Source organism: Neocloeon triangulifer, unplaced genomic scaffold (assembly GCF_031216515.1).
Source record: "Neocloeon triangulifer isolate White Clay Creek 2 clone unplaced genomic scaffold, ASM3121651v1 ptg000001l, whole genome shotgun sequence".
In the NCBI taxonomy this organism is placed as follows: domain Eukaryota; kingdom Metazoa; phylum Arthropoda; class Insecta; order Ephemeroptera; family Baetidae; genus Neocloeon; species Neocloeon triangulifer.
The window spans coordinates 10098009-10109577 of record NW_026775544.1 but is presented as its reverse complement, the minus strand read 5'-3'; the positions used below and the strand labels follow the sequence as shown (position 1 = coordinate 10109577).

At 40.6% G+C, this 11569-nt stretch overlaps 1 protein-coding gene across 1 annotated transcript; it reads left to right on the top strand.

Annotated features, from left to right (window-relative positions):
* The first annotated feature begins 668 nt into the window (after positions 1-668).
* LOC132197421 (uncharacterized) lies at positions 669-4794 on the top strand. The gene is made up of 2 exons (XM_059620710.1): positions 669-1138; positions 4049-4794. The coding sequence occupies exons 1-2, from the start codon at positions 796-798 to the stop codon at positions 4195-4197; spliced, it is 492 nt and encodes a 163-aa protein (XP_059476693.1). The 5' UTR covers positions 669-795; the 3' UTR covers positions 4198-4794.
* The last annotated feature ends 6775 nt before the right edge of the window (positions 4795-11569 follow it).

Sequence of the window (11569 nt, the reverse complement as noted above, 5' to 3'; positions counted from 1 at the left end):
TTTAAATTTGATATACTTTTCTCCAGAAATTACCCACTTTCGTCGGAAATGATCTTGAATAAAATTCCCTAGATAATAATTAGGGATAAAATGAAATAACGGTGATCATATTTTATTTAATATTCAGCGATTTTAATTAATGGGAACGTGATTGCGTCACTTTTAAACATATAATTCAATTAAATATTTCAATTCTAGATTAATGGAGTGAAATTAAAAAATAATAATAATAATATTAGGCTGCATTTGCAAAAGGTCTATAATTTGTTTTAAAGTTTGAATATATTTAATCCTGATGCCGATATAATTTATTTCATTTAAATTTCCTTTGACGAGAGCAAGTCCGCTCGTAAATTTCATGAGCTGAGATTCATTTCTGGGAACAATAATGATTTGAGGAAGGCGTCACACGGTGGCCCAGCGAGAGGTGCAGCGCGGAAAACGGCGTGTCCTCCTCCGCATTCTTTCGTGTTGCAACACGCAGCGAAAGACGCCGGCGAGGCAGGCGAGGAATTCGCGGGAAAGTTTCAAATTCTCCCTCCAGAAAGCGTAGCGCGGTAGCCAGCGGGCCGTGATTGGTCGAGAGAGCGAGCTTCGGGTGTCGGCCGCTGGGTGGGGGGCTAGTTGTGGGCACGCGGGGAAGAGGACGCGTCCGCCGTGGCATCGCCCATTTCCACTTCTTCACAATCGAGACAGCAAGCTAGGCCGAACGAGTCGCTAGTTTTTTGGCCGGTTCAGAGTGCAGCAGCCCCTCGAGAGGAGCAGACGTGTGGCCAGTGTCAGTTGGCATCAAATATGAGTGTGGCGACCCTTTCTGTGAGCATGGAGCAGCGACGCGATGTGAGTCGTCCCAACCGCAGCAGCGCCTCGCGCTGCCTCTACGGACCCCCGGACAGGGAGTACCTGGCCCGCAAGTACGAGCAGTGCAGCCGCGAGCAGGCCGAACGCTTCAAGGATGTGTGGGGCTACGACCCTGAGAAGGATTGCCCCGTGCCGGGTCACGACCGCTTCCAGTGGGAGCCCCTCAACGCCGCGGCCGCCGTCCAGCGTCCCTCGCCTTCCGAGCAACAGTCGGACGCGCCCGTCCAGCAGCAGTCACCAGAAAACACCAAGTCCCTCAAGCAGAGCTCCATTAAAGGTGAATTTTTTTAACATTTTCCATTTTTTTTTCATTCGAGGGAGAAATTTTGCAGGAATGCGGAATTCAAAATTCGGTTTTCTGCTTTGCCTTGCCGATTCCGACAAAGTATTGCGTCTTTCGAGGAAGATGCGCTCCAAGGGGGGCGGGGTCTTGCGAACGTGTTGCAACTTGTCTCGAGAGACGCTAGACTCTTCTCGTTTTATCTCTCCGGATTAAAAAAAAATGCGCATTTCTCCATAAAGTAGCAAATTAATGGAATAGTAAAAATAAAAATTTGATCAACGAAACAGGAAAACTTTTCAAAGTTAAATGCAAAATTTTAATCAACTTTTTATTAGATTTTTTTTTAATATATAATCCACTTCAATTCCGCCTGGAACTTTTCCTCTTTGCCACTTTTTGCCCGTTATCAAAATCTCTGCAATCTTTCAGAACGTTTTATCATGCAACAAAATTTTCTTCCGAAAAAACCGTTTTCAATTTGAATTTGGCGCCAAAGTTAATTAAAAACGAAAAGTAACGTGGATATCGATAGCAAGGAAATGACTCAATATTCTGACCAATTTGTTCAATTCATTTTCAAATTTATAATTTATTTTACAATACTTTATATAAATTTTTATAATAATTTCCTTATTTCGCCCTGGACCGTATTTACTTTTTTCTCTCTTTCACGTTACTCGGGGGTTTGAACGACCGTTCGTGGGCGTTAAAGGGTGAGCGCAGATGGCAAGGGAAGCCCTTTAAATTGGGGGAGGCAGCCCGTATGCCGGTTTGCAGCACCATATGCCACCCCGGCCAGACACGGAGGATCATGTTCGCTCCCATTTTCCTTGCAATTTAACCGAAAACTCACAAATCTCTCGGCCACGCAGATGTGCAGTTCTTAAGGTTTCAATTAATAGCATTCAGCCCGGCAGAAGAACTTTATCAATTCGCGACAGAGGAAAAGGGCGTCGCCTCCCGCCTTTTATGGTGCATCTTCTGGAAGGATTAAAAAAAACGAATAAAATGATGCAACCCGTTGTTGTCAAAGACAGAGTTTGGTATCAGTTTCCTTTCCCGCCCACGAGAAAGAAAGAAAAATAAAGACGGTCGGTTAAAATTACATTTGTTTCCAATAATATTTTCGAGTTTTTCTGAAATAAATACAAATTTAGGCACAATTTATTAATTAGATTTTGTTTTGGAAATTATTTCCTTCACACGCCAACGGTTTTCGATTTGAAGTTTGGCGCCATTTCCCCATTAATTGGTCTTTAATTTATTTACAATGATTATAATTCCCGTCCGGATATTGTTGAGGCGTCGGCTTGTAATTGAACGCCGGTGAGAATCGTAACGGTCGTTTTGGAATTTATTTTCACTTAGGTGGCGAGAAAAATGCTGCGTTTGTGAGGAATAATTGGGGCCGGCCGGTCGTGTTATCAGCGCGCGCTTGTTGCTGGCGCTGCACTTTTGATAACGCGCTGCTTCTTCTTCTTAATTAGTCAACATGGCCTTGTTTCTTATCGGCCGCGATTCACATTTAAAAGGCTGGCGGACGCGAGCGAGCGCAAGACCGCGCGCGTTTCGCGGCTTTTCTCGCCGTAGTACTCTAATATTTACTATCAATATTCGTCTTGGCGCCCCCGACTTTTCCTGCCTCCGAAATAAAAAAATTCGCTTTATTCCTTTTCGATGCATTTCGCAGTGGGCGCGGCCTTCGCATTATTATTCGCCGCTTTTGACCTTGGTGCGTCAATTTAAATCATTTATAAACCTCGACCGAGTCTGATTTAAATCCGAAGTGAAAATTCAAATTGTCGTACGAAATTTTTATCTCGGGGTGAATTTAAATAAAATTTCGAGCTGCAGGATTGGTTTTACGCTAAAATTGTGACGCGTCTGGTTTTACTACAGAGCAGTGGGGCTTTTAAAACTCCGAGGGGGGAGGAGGCGATGATAAAAAAGTAAAGGGGAGACGCTCGTGTGTGTGTGTGTGGATGGCGTGATAGGGCGGCGTTGCCGCTCCGGCGGTTTAAAAGCCGCCACTCGCGCGCTTGCCAGCTTTCGTTATCAAGAAGAAGCTTCGGCGACTCACTCGGTTGCTAGCTCGGCCTCCAAAGCAGCATCACAATTAATTAAACTGGGGGTCATGGACCGCGAAGCGTCTCTTCGCGTCCCTCGGCCCATTCGCACTATAGGTGCTCCATCCTAAAATTTCTAAACTTGAAAAATTCACTCTTGATTTATTTTCCAATTCTCTTTTTATTTCAACGCCTGCAATTTCTTTATATTATATATTTTTATATTTAAAACAGATTTTTTTCCACCGTTGTTTTGGTCCGCAATCTGCCTTGTTGTGGTAGTTGCTGGAGGTTGGTTTTTTCATCTAATCTCGGTGGGGCATTTTTGAGCTGCTTTTAATCTAAATTTAAAGCACCACCACATGGCAATCAAAACAGACCAACGTGCGCAAAACAAGGAAGTGAACTATCCAGAAGCATTTTTTTTTTCATTTTAAATATAAAAATAAAAAAGTCCCCTACCGTTATGTTTGGGAAAATAAAATAATAAAATCGTGCGGCTGATCAGCATTGGTTGCACGCCTGGATTGTTTTTCTCCTCACTAAATATATTTGATAAAAGGTAAGGTGCTGCAGGTGTGTTTGTTGCTACCGTTCAAGGTCTAACAAAGAGCCAGTGACCATCTTGCTTAGGGTTGAGCGACCAATCTCAAGGCAAACCCGTCGACGCTCTCTGACTGAATCACCGCTTCGTATAATAATTATTCGAGCAGTCACTTTCTGACTCACTTGTGTTTTTGTTTGGAAAAGGCAAAGCGAGAATCGAATGTTTTTATTTTTATTTGTTTTATTGGTTTTTTAAACCTGGTCGCTAATGTTGTTGCTTTTGTGTTTGCAGATTTCTACCCTGAAAGAAAGCGCTCTGCCAGTTCTTCGTCGGCGGCCGTGGCCAAGAAGCCGCGCCCGTCCAGCGACTCGGAGGGCAGTTCTTCCTCGCCGGAGGACGCCGCCGCCTCCTCCACCAGCAGCAGCCAGCAGGTCAACTGAGATGCTGATCTCCTCCCTCGGCTTTCCCAGATCTCGCAGCAGAGGCAGGGGGATTCCCTCGTTGATTAATTATTAATTATTTTATTATTTTATTTCCAAAGATTTATTTGCCTTATTAATTAATTGAAATATTTATCCAAGAAGAAGTAATGTACATAGCAAAAATGCATAGGCGAAAAGGGAATACATTGTATTATCATGAGAGACACGTGAAGCGGAAATTCAAAGAAGTTTTATGTTATTAGTACAAACTTATGTGCGTTGGAAGAGTGGAGAATCGTAAATCTCTAATTTGTGTACATAGCAAATACAAAGAAGATGCAAAGTGAAAGAGGAATATTCTTGTGGATTTTTTGTTTTGGCCAGCATACAGAGTTATTGAAGTCTGTGATTCACTAGATCTCATTGAAGCCAATTTAAGACCAATGTTGTTGCCGCTGCAAATGCTGCTATGCACCGGCGCAATATGGCTTAGGTAAAAGAGAAAAACAATGGAAAATTATCATAAAAAATGAATATAAATTAATTGGATTAGAATTCTGTAAATAGGATAATATATATTGGAAGAGCATTCAATAAACAAGTGTTGGCAAGGAATTCATTTTGTTTGTTTTCTATTAAAAATGCCCCTGTAATTTAGTTTAAATCTGATAAGTATATAAGATGCTGATCAAAAGGATATCTTTTTCTAAAACATAAACATTAATCTGCATTTCATTTGAGTTAGATTATTCAAAAGATCTTAAAAAAAATGCAATCATATTATAATAATTGAACCAAAATATGTTATTCAAAATATCATTACTCTAAAATTTCTGAAGATCATCTTTTCACACTTATGCAGTTAAGAGGCTTTTTTTGCAAGACATTAATATTCATTTCAAAATTTTTGCACAAGTTAGATAAAGAAAGTGAGATAAGAATTAGTGTTTATTTAAATTACTATACTGCCAATTTATTAATCTAAGCAGAATTATTGTAATATTACAAACAGATTCAGTGCTGAAGAGCTAATAGGTGTGAGGAACACCTGCCGCCACGTGGGATTTGTTCTAGTTTCATCCTACTGTCTATTTCTTTGTGTCGCTTCTCCCAGAAAAGCAAACATAATAAAAAGATGAGATAATAGAACAATAACAAAATGATAATAAACTTAGTAATTCAAGGGCCGCAGGCGTTTTTCTTTGCCTAAATGAGAAGAGATAAAAATTCACTCGGCAGAAAATGCATTGTTCGTGCGGAGGCTGGAGGAGGAGAGGTGTTTATTAATTTTTCCTCACAATGCCACAGGACAGCGCGTCAGTGTGAAACTGTCAAAATGAAAATCAAACACCAAGCCAGGCGCGGAGAGCAATTTCCCTTGTTGAATGCGCGCGCAAACAATGAAGAATTGTTGAAAGTGGTTGCCGCAAAAAACCTAATCTAACGCGGTGCAAAATTGATAGCCCTTTGGCAGCCGAGCTACTGAATATTATTAACGCACCGGCGGATTTTTTATGTATTTGTAACTCTGGTGAATCGCCCTGGGTGGTCTCTCCTTTCAGATCCGCATCTCGAGCAGCACCCAATTTGACGAGATCCTGGCTGCGCCGCGAAATGCAAAATCCCAGCTCATCTGGAACAGATAGAGGAGATGAAAAGGGGAGAGTCGCCGCCGCTCCTTTGAAGTTCACAAAAATGCAGCTAAACGATCTATGAGCTTCGATCATTAAAGTCACTCAAAATTATGTTTAGGAAAATGATCTGCAATAATTACGATATGAAATCCTTTTTAATCGAAGTACGTAAACATTTTTTTTTTAATATTTATACTGGTTTTTGAAATCTCCAAATAAGAAAATTAATTACCTTCCAATAATTCTAAATTAGATTTGGCGGCCCCACATAAAGCGGCGGCTTCCCTCTAGTGTTTTGCAACCTAACATAACACAATAGAGCACACCAGGCCGCGCGTTTATATATTGTGCAAATTAGTCGCCTCTGTCTTTTATGAGTCACATCCGCACCCTCCATACCTATTTGGCATAAGTAAATGACGCCTCCTACCAGATCAGACTTAAGCATAAAAGAAAAGAAAAAAACGAGTGGGTTAACGCCTTTGAAGTAATTCTGGACGACGCTGTCATCAATTTTATTGCAAACAACCCACCTGAGATGTTTTTCTCCGGGGTGCATGACTCACCAGAGAATAACGCGTTCGCTGTTTATATGTTTTAAATTTTAATAAAAAGCTGACACACCACACACCATAGAGAAATTCCCTTTAGTTTGAAAAACTGAAAAGCACTGCAGGGATTCTCAAAAATTGTTGAGTTGGTATGTTTTGGCGCAATCAGAGGCCACAGACCCCGCGCGCGAGTCTGACGAGGAGGAAGTGTCAAAAACCCTGATGAGCGCGAGAGAGGAAGTGAAAGAATCAGCATAATTTTGCGACGCTGCGGGGCCTGAAGAGGCAAAAAAATAAATACTGATGAAGCACACTGTCAAGAGGGGCCTATAATATTGAATATCGTGGGATATTTTCTGTATGTTAACAGAAAATTGGAGTAAATAAACATAATAAAATTTTATTTTTTGAATACGTGCAAAATTTTATTGATAACCCATAAAGAGTGGTGCAAAAAAAAACATCTGGTCAAAGAGATTTTCAGAGCGTCCCCTACTCAGGAACACGCGGTTTATGGGCGCGAAAATTTTTACTGCCGTTTTTTATTTGCATAATTATCAAAAGCAAGGAGCTTTGGCTAAAAAAGTCCAGACGCACATCAAATAGATTATCATTTTACGACATTGTGCATTATCTGCATAGAAAAATTTTTACGAGAGAGAGAGAGTGGAAGTTATTTGCAAAGGTGTCAACTGTGTGCAACATTTTATACTGCTCTCTCAACTAGGTCGTTTTGTTTGCTTTCGCTGCTGCCGAGAACATAAAAAGCAGAGCCAGGTAATAAGCGGGCGCAGACAGCAGCAAGGGAGATGAGCCACATCCAGATAATCACATTTGTATATAATATTGTGGCTTCCAACCTTGCTGCCGCCATAAAAAACAAGGGGTAGAATTTATTGCAGGAAACTTGTATGCCCGCAAAAGCTGGAGAGTTGCAGCCAGCATTGAAATCACTGCGGGTTGCCTCGTCTCTCTCTCCCTTGCGTTTTCCCTCCAAAAGTGAGCAAACATAAAAAGCAATCTAAAGTGTGTGTGAGAGATTTCCCCAAGGCGCATGGAGTGGACGCGGAAAGCAAAGGTCAGGTAAACAATCACCCAAACACAAAAATACACACACAAGGAGACGCGTCACGAGCAACATGGAAAAAGAAACCTCTGACACTTTTGAAATTGGTTTTCCACATGTAGCATGAGGTTTGTTTTTATACACAGGCCTGGCAGCGGGGGACAAAAATATTAATTTCACAGCAGTGACATTTATTTATTTCTCAAAAAAAATTTAAAAAAGATTTACTCTCATCAACAAAAACTTGGCCATAACTATTAAATTAATTTTTTTAAACAATTAGGACTGCTATTGTTTTTACGCAAAAATGTTTTTAAAATATAAGCGAATTAAAGTAAAGTGAAAAGCTAAAATTTTGGTGGAATTTTTCAATTAAATTTATAATACATCTCAAAACATGTTTCCAGAATAAATCATTTTAACAAATTATTTTCTTTCCCCCTAGCACTTGTCCCCCTTCTTATCTGTGAACTTTGAAACTTTCTTTACCTATCTCAAGGTGAGACTGATTGATTTCTCTCTGTTTGATTGTTGATTTGACGATTGAAACATCAATATCAGTTTGGTATTTATTTATAAATGCATCATGTGGACCAAAAAGAAGCTGTTCTTCGAATCCGGTTTCTTGAACCTCATTACGGAAAATGTCACCCCTATCTCGCCCTCATTAATATGCATATAATCTCGCTAGGCAACGACAGAGTAAAATGGAGCTCCTTCTTTTGCGTGAGACGCTTTTGGTGCGGATGCTGCGCGTCCTTTTTCTGAACAAAACCAAGCTCTTTTATCCGAAATAAATATATAAAGGGGGTGAAAACTTCTGGCTCGTCTCGACACAATCTCGTTGTTGATTCAAGGGAAATGATAAAAGGGATAAAAAGCAACACCACGTTTGTCTCTGTGATTTTCTCACAGAAAAATCGTAGAGTGGGGTGCGTGCATATCTGGCGCGTCTAATCAGAAAACCGACTAATTGTGAGAAAATCTTGGGTGCGCCGTGAAATGTTTTCATAAATGCCTGCAATTAAAGATCATAATTATATAAATTGCGGTGAGCCACTGCGCACAGGAAGTGGAGAGTGGTGGCAGTCAACACACAGCAAAAGTGATGGCAATTAGAGAGAGAGGTTGACTTTCAAGAGTGCATATTTTTGTTATTCCTCTTTTTGATTGCTTTTGGAGAGAGAGAGAGAACAATAGTCCCCTGCGTGCATATGCGATGAGGAGAGAGAGCAAATGGAAAATCCAGAGAGAAACAATTTACCTTTTGACTGCACAAGTAGTGCTGCTTTTGTCTTTTCTATATTGACTATTTGCTGATGGGAATCCACAGAGCAGCGGGAGCCGTTTGTTTTTCATTTTCAGCAGTGAAGGGTCATCCTGGAAGAGCCATTAAGAATCTGGCCAATTCAAAAACGCTCTCTCATAGAGCGCAATGAAAATATTTCCTTTGTCTTATATTCACGCAGCATAAGTCGCGCACTTTCGAAAACAGGATATGGCTGCGCGCCGATTTTTATATAATGTGAAAAAGAATTAAAGAGCGAGCTCCTGCTGAGAGTGAAAAAGGAAACTGGCACGAAAACAAATTGTGGAAGCACGGATCCAGCTCCCAAGAATCAAAAATATTTTCAATGGCCAAATAGACAACATTAAAACAATAGAGATCCGCATTCATAGAGCATCAATTAACTTTTATTAATAACGTTTTCAGCATGCCTTTAAAAATTTGAAAATTAAATGGAATCAAATCACTATTTTCTTTTGGGTAGATAATTCAATTATTTTCATAATTAAATTTAAATAATCTACAAAATAAGAACGAATGTCAGCTGAAAATTCCTTTTAATTGGTATAAAATTTCCAGATTTAAACGTAATTAAATGGAGTATATAAAATACCGTGACAAACGTTTTTCTGTTGGGATTTTTCTGGCCTTATAAAATTAAGCAGTTCTTGCTGATATGCAAAAAATATGTTTTATTTTGTGATGACAAAAATTAAAAAAGTTCCAGATATAAATTTATGCTATTTGTATCATTCAGGAATTTCTTTTGGTGTAAAATGATAAATATTTATTATTATTGTGGTAAAAAGTCGATCGTCTGATGCCAGTACATTTGGCAATCAAGAGAATTCATTTCATACTTTGATATTAAAATATTAATTAATATTTGAAATTTCTTTTTGGTAAAAATAAGAGTTTCTGGAGCTCGGCCAGAAATCAAAGCACCCCGAAGCTTGTTTTGTCCATCGACGTGACACGCACCACCGCAAAAAGTGCGGATTGCGCCGGTATAATTATTTTCAGAGAAGCCTGCAGCGGGACAGAGCAGGAGGCAGGCAGCGGTTTGTGGGCGCGAGGAGATGCTGAGACGAATCTTTGTGCCTTGTTCTTGGAAGTGGCGCGTGTCAGAGTCGTGTGGCAGGCAGGCCGACGGACCGAACGGCTCGCTCGGCAAAGTGTATAATAATGCAAGGAGGGATGCGGCGGCGGCGGCAGGTGGTGGGCAGGCGAGCGCCGAGGCAAAGGGCAGCTGCTCTCGCTTTTTGCTTATTCTCGCAGGCGGCCAGGTGACTTGGGCTCTCAGGGTCGCACACCCCGCAGCTACCGCCTTTTTACCTGCTTTATTTTTCTTACACATATTCAAAAAGAAAGAGAGGACACTTCATAAAAATGTTGTTCGTTTCCAACAAACAGAGAGCTCGCGAGTTCATCTTCCCTTTAGTCATACTCTCAATTGAGTCTCTATTCAGAAAGTTTCTATTCTGACCTCATGCGGGCCCGACTTATTTTTTTGTATTATCTGTGTTGATTTTGTCACAAGGAGGAAAAAGAAGCAAAGGGTTGTTGCGCGCATTGACTCATGTTCGCATATCTCACGCAGCCTTCTTCTAATATTTCCTCCTAGGGAATTTGTCTTCTGTTGACGTCACGCGGCATCTCTTGAATGTACATACATCGCGACCTCCCCTTTTTATTTTCTCGATTATATGGCGTTGCATGTAAGTAACGTGCCTGCTTGAGTTCCGAATTATAATACAATATACGCACGCACAATCTCAATTTATGCCGACACGACCTTGATTTCGCGCAGCCTGCAATTAAATCACATTTTCTTTTTGTATGTGTGTGTAAATTACGCGAGATTTGAATGATAAAGGCACCCCCTGTTGGTGGGATTTTCAGCTGCACAACAACAGGAGGAAAGGATTAAACAGGCGCCAAAAAGTCGTCGACGCTTCCGTTCTTTTCACGAAAACAAGCAAATTTTGGCACCCAAAAGGAACGCAGAACCAAATCAAATTTTTCAAAATAAAAAAGAACTATATTCTAACGGATAAGTGATGCTTTCGATTGTCAATTATATACAGAAGTAGTTTTACGATGTTTTTTTTTCTTTTGACAAAATTCCCTTGTCTCGGACCAGAGTGCGATGTTTATTTTAAGATAAGCCCAACAAAGGGAAGGTTGGATTTTCGTTCAAGTACCGCGCGCATGTGTGCATTGAAGCCAAAAATAGGAGAGAGTGTGCTCGGCTGCCGCGTCTCTGTTTTATATAAATCTCCAGGCTGATATAAGACAGCGAGCTGCTGCACCAAACCCAAAAAGAAAGGCGCGCTGAAAAAATAAACGAGGGGCGCGCAGCTCACACGTGCGCCTAACAAACTGCTAAGCCCGGCTGGCGGCGGCAGTCTGGACCGTGTTTCCGCGTCAAGCTGCTTTTGGAGACGCCAAGAAGTAAGAAGTGTGCCTCCGACACGTTTCCTCAATTAGTCCGCAAAGGGTTGCTCGCTAAATTTAAATATATTTGGAGAGGGACAAAAAGTATACTTCGGTGCTCAAAACGTTTCGTATATCCTCCCGCCATGTGTTTGTTTTCTAATGGGTCTCGATGAAATATCATTTTAATACACTCCAAATTTTAGGTTTAATTTCAACAGAAAAGTGCACATTCATGAAAAAGACATTAAGGTTCTACATTTTTGCGGAAATATCAGCAAAAAAATTAAGGCTACACGTGAAGCTTGTCCTTATTATTTTTTTTTTGCAGCGAAAATTAATGGGTCTCACGATATTGCAAGGCATGTTCGTTAAAAAATCCAATTGGCAAATGATAGCACGTCTCTTGATTGCT